The following is a 3,453-nucleotide window of genomic DNA, read 5'->3' on the forward strand; positions in this document are numbered from 1 at the left end:
TATCGACGCATAAATAAAAAATATTTACAAAAATGGTCAGCTGCGCCTTTTACCTGTGACAACAGAAATTACTCGCGGACTGGATGGTCTTCAATGTGCACTTTGGAGTAGTTCAGCTCTAAGACTCCACCAAATATTATCTTAAAAGGCAGTCACGCCTTAGCTGAAACTAGAGCACTTATCAAGTCGGACGTGATGGAATGTCAAGTTGATTTCTGTCATAACAAGCGGTTTATCACAGATGCCGACAGCACGGTCCGGGTATATATTAAAGGCACACCTTCCGAATAATCACGTTGTAGACGCATTTCACACGCAGCGTTCAAGAAGTCTCACGAATTCCGAATCTGAAAAGGAATGGCAAAGTTAGACGTTTACTGTTCCTTTTTAATTTTGTTGACAATATACAATGCAGCAAGGGCAAGCACTTTGTTCAATAGGTACAGCACCCAAGATCTCGACACCCTGAAGGTAAGAGCTCCATGGCAAAAGTAATTTCAAATCTTAAATGTTTCCTACTTCTCAACCGTGAGAAACCAGCTGATAATATGGTAGTGGGGAGAACTGTCTTAATTTTTTTTCTTGTACTTTTTCACTACAGGACATAATTGAGCGACTAGAAGAGAAACTGACCCCCAGTGAAGAAAATGAACTCTACCCCGGATCAGAAGAACTAAGTATGGATTCAGGAGAAGACGCTCTTGTTTCTCCGGGGATTCTTCGACAGCAAGAGGAAAATCTGTTGCTGAATCCTAACAGATTAATCCAAGAAAATTCGCCAAGATCCCGACTCCGAGATTTGGCTGGTTTGGCGAGGACCACTAAGTCTTTCGGTGGTTGTTTTGGAAATAGAGTTGACAGAATTGGTTCCTGGAGTGGATTAGGATGCAACAGCTCCAAATTTGGTACATATTCCTTACATTCAGTTTCTCTTAAGAAATCTAGTCACGAAGAGGTGCTGTTTGTACGATCAGACATATCTTAAATCACTAATAGTAACACATTTCAAAATTACTATGTGTTGGGGAACTCAAAATGCACAGTTCGACACTCCAATGCTTTAACAATCTGTGCGTAAAATCGCCCATCTTCACTGAAGGTCAAATACATTTTGTATCCTTTTAATAAGAGGAAAGTAACCTTCTTGTAAAAACGATCCTACTGTATGTACTGAAGTTGCATTACAATATAATCTGAAGCAAGCTGTAGAATATTTGAACACGTGTCTGCAGAATGCTCATGTTACTCAGTTGGAAACTTAGAGTTTCTATGAATGATTCTGGGTCTTAATTCTGAGCATATTTCGTTAGTTTTTACTGTATAGTTAGAAATACAACATAATTTGTAATAACCACCGCTTGTAAACCTATGGTGTCTTCATAACAACGTCACCAAGCACAGCATCATCAGTAAATATGGTTCCATGTATAACTACAACTGACATCTGACAAACTCTTTGACTACACATTTTTAGAGTGGGGGATATTCGGTTTTGTAATTACACATTGTATGAGAATATTCGACAGTACATAAGATTTGTGCTATTATTCTATAGTAATCAATATAAGCAGTAGGTCATTTCACTAGACTGTAATTTTACCTATTCAACTTCCTAAAAAAGCGTATTTTTTCTCCCGCCAGGTACCAAGAAGAGAATATTCGGCAACTGAGCTTCACGCCCTGTACAGACTCGGCACAGAGGATCAACTCGACAGTCACCAGATGTCAAACTCCACTTGGAATTAGAAAAAAAGAATTTAAGAAAACGTCCACAAACATTTTATACAGCTAGACAACCAAGCAGAAGAAGGCCTGTTGGAGATTTTTGTAGCCTCAAAAATCTGTAATTGCGTACTATATCTCAGAGTGATTTCGCGGCTTAAATTATAGTTTGTTGGTAATGGAATAATTGGGGTACTCAATATAGTCAGGACTCCTTCAAATGGATCTGGGGTCGCGAATTAGAAATCAGGACACAGAAGAAAGCCTACTAGTAGATTGAGTAGCTGCACTTGTAGTTTACAATTAGTGACAGCGAGAAGTAATCTGGCCAAAACCGACAAAAGAAAATTATTTAATAGAAACAAGAGTACTGAAATACAGTTTAAGAAAGAATGATTAGGAAACGTTTAAGATCGTTCAAGAAGAATGCAGTACACCAAATCAGTTTTCTAAGAGTATCGTAAACACATGGCAATATATTTAGAATAGAGTTTTAACTCACATTCTATAATTTTCTGCTTCTTAATTCTGTTATATGCATATGTTGTTATTTGAATGTTTAGAACAAACGATGTTTTGGAAAATTATTTATAATAAAGAGCGTTTAATTTACGTCTTGCTTGCATTGTGTAGTTCGTGACTAGATTAAAAATACTTTGAGAGTGATCTGTTAGAGTTGTTGGACTGGACGGTACCAATAATAAAAATTACCCTTGGTGACCAGTTTTTGTGACACTTACATGTTCTGTATTTGATGAAGAACACCAAAAGATTCAGACGTATAATAGTGGACACTACCAAAACCAAAGTAAAGCAGTTACAGAATAGTTATTCAGAGTTAATTAAGAATACAAACTTTGGGTAATTTCTGTTTTGAATTCATTGTTATATCTACCGTTACTTGAGCTCCTTGGTTTAATACCTAGACCTAATCCTACAGGTTAAACATACAGTACAGTATAGAGTTTATACGGTATATGAACTTTACATAGTCAAAATCGCTATTTTCACAACGTAAATTAGATGAAACAACTACATACTTCTTAAATAAAAAGATTATGATCAAATTCCGTTAGAGTGACGTCATAAAAGGATAAACAAATCACCAAAACGTCATGGATATCACATGTAACCGAAACCATCTGAACTTTTCTCTCCAAAGACAGCGCAAAGTTGTCTTAATGGTGTTTTTTACGTTTGCTTTTTGGATTTTATATGGCGTTTTGCACCAAATCCAAACCTCATCTTATCTAAATTAATTTACACAAAGTCTGTGTGCCCCCCTCCCCTTTTGGTTGCTAAGGAAATATAATATTCCAGTTATATAATATTTCAATTTTAAACTATTCACTACATGGGCTTCAAACTCAATCTTGTGTTTTTTGGTTTTTGTACCTTCTCAGTTACAAAGTGGGTGTAGTAATTTATAGTGTAATAATAATAAAGTGTATAATTGTAATACTCTGACCTGACTATGAGGTGACTTATAGATAGAGTAACTGTATCTCTTATGAAGTTTCTCGTGTATTCAACTGTAAAAGACCTTCAGAGAAATGCTGTGTTACATTTTGGTTAGGAATAGGTTAATTTTTTATTGACTATCCGGTTTGGAACAATTTGGAACAAAAACCAAAAGACACAAGGCTCGGTTTGAGACACCTGGCTCACAGGTTTGAGACCCCTGTTTTAGGGTGTATAGATCGCCTTTTATCACTCTGCTGCAGTGACTGA

The 3,453-nt window shown here is 36.4% G+C and overlaps 1 protein-coding gene across 1 annotated transcript; it reads left to right on the forward strand.

Moving 5' to 3' along the window:
- The first annotated feature begins 270 nt into the window (after positions 1–270).
- Positions 271–2,334, forward strand: LOC148817590 (ventricular natriuretic peptide-like). The gene is made up of 3 exons (XM_088938272.1): positions 271–471; positions 602–905; positions 1,642–2,334. The coding sequence occupies exons 1-3, from the start codon at positions 358–360 to the stop codon at positions 1,668–1,670; spliced, it is 447 nt and encodes a 148-aa protein (XP_088794398.1). The 5' UTR covers positions 271–357; the 3' UTR covers positions 1,671–2,334.
- The last annotated feature ends 1,119 nt before the right edge of the window (positions 2,335–3,453 follow it).

The sequence above is a fragment of the Atractosteus spatula genome, chromosome 20, assembly GCF_055471065.1.
Source record: "Atractosteus spatula isolate fAtrSpa1 chromosome 20, fAtrSpa1.hap1, whole genome shotgun sequence".
NCBI classification, from domain to species: domain Eukaryota; kingdom Metazoa; phylum Chordata; class Actinopteri; order Semionotiformes; family Lepisosteidae; genus Atractosteus; species Atractosteus spatula.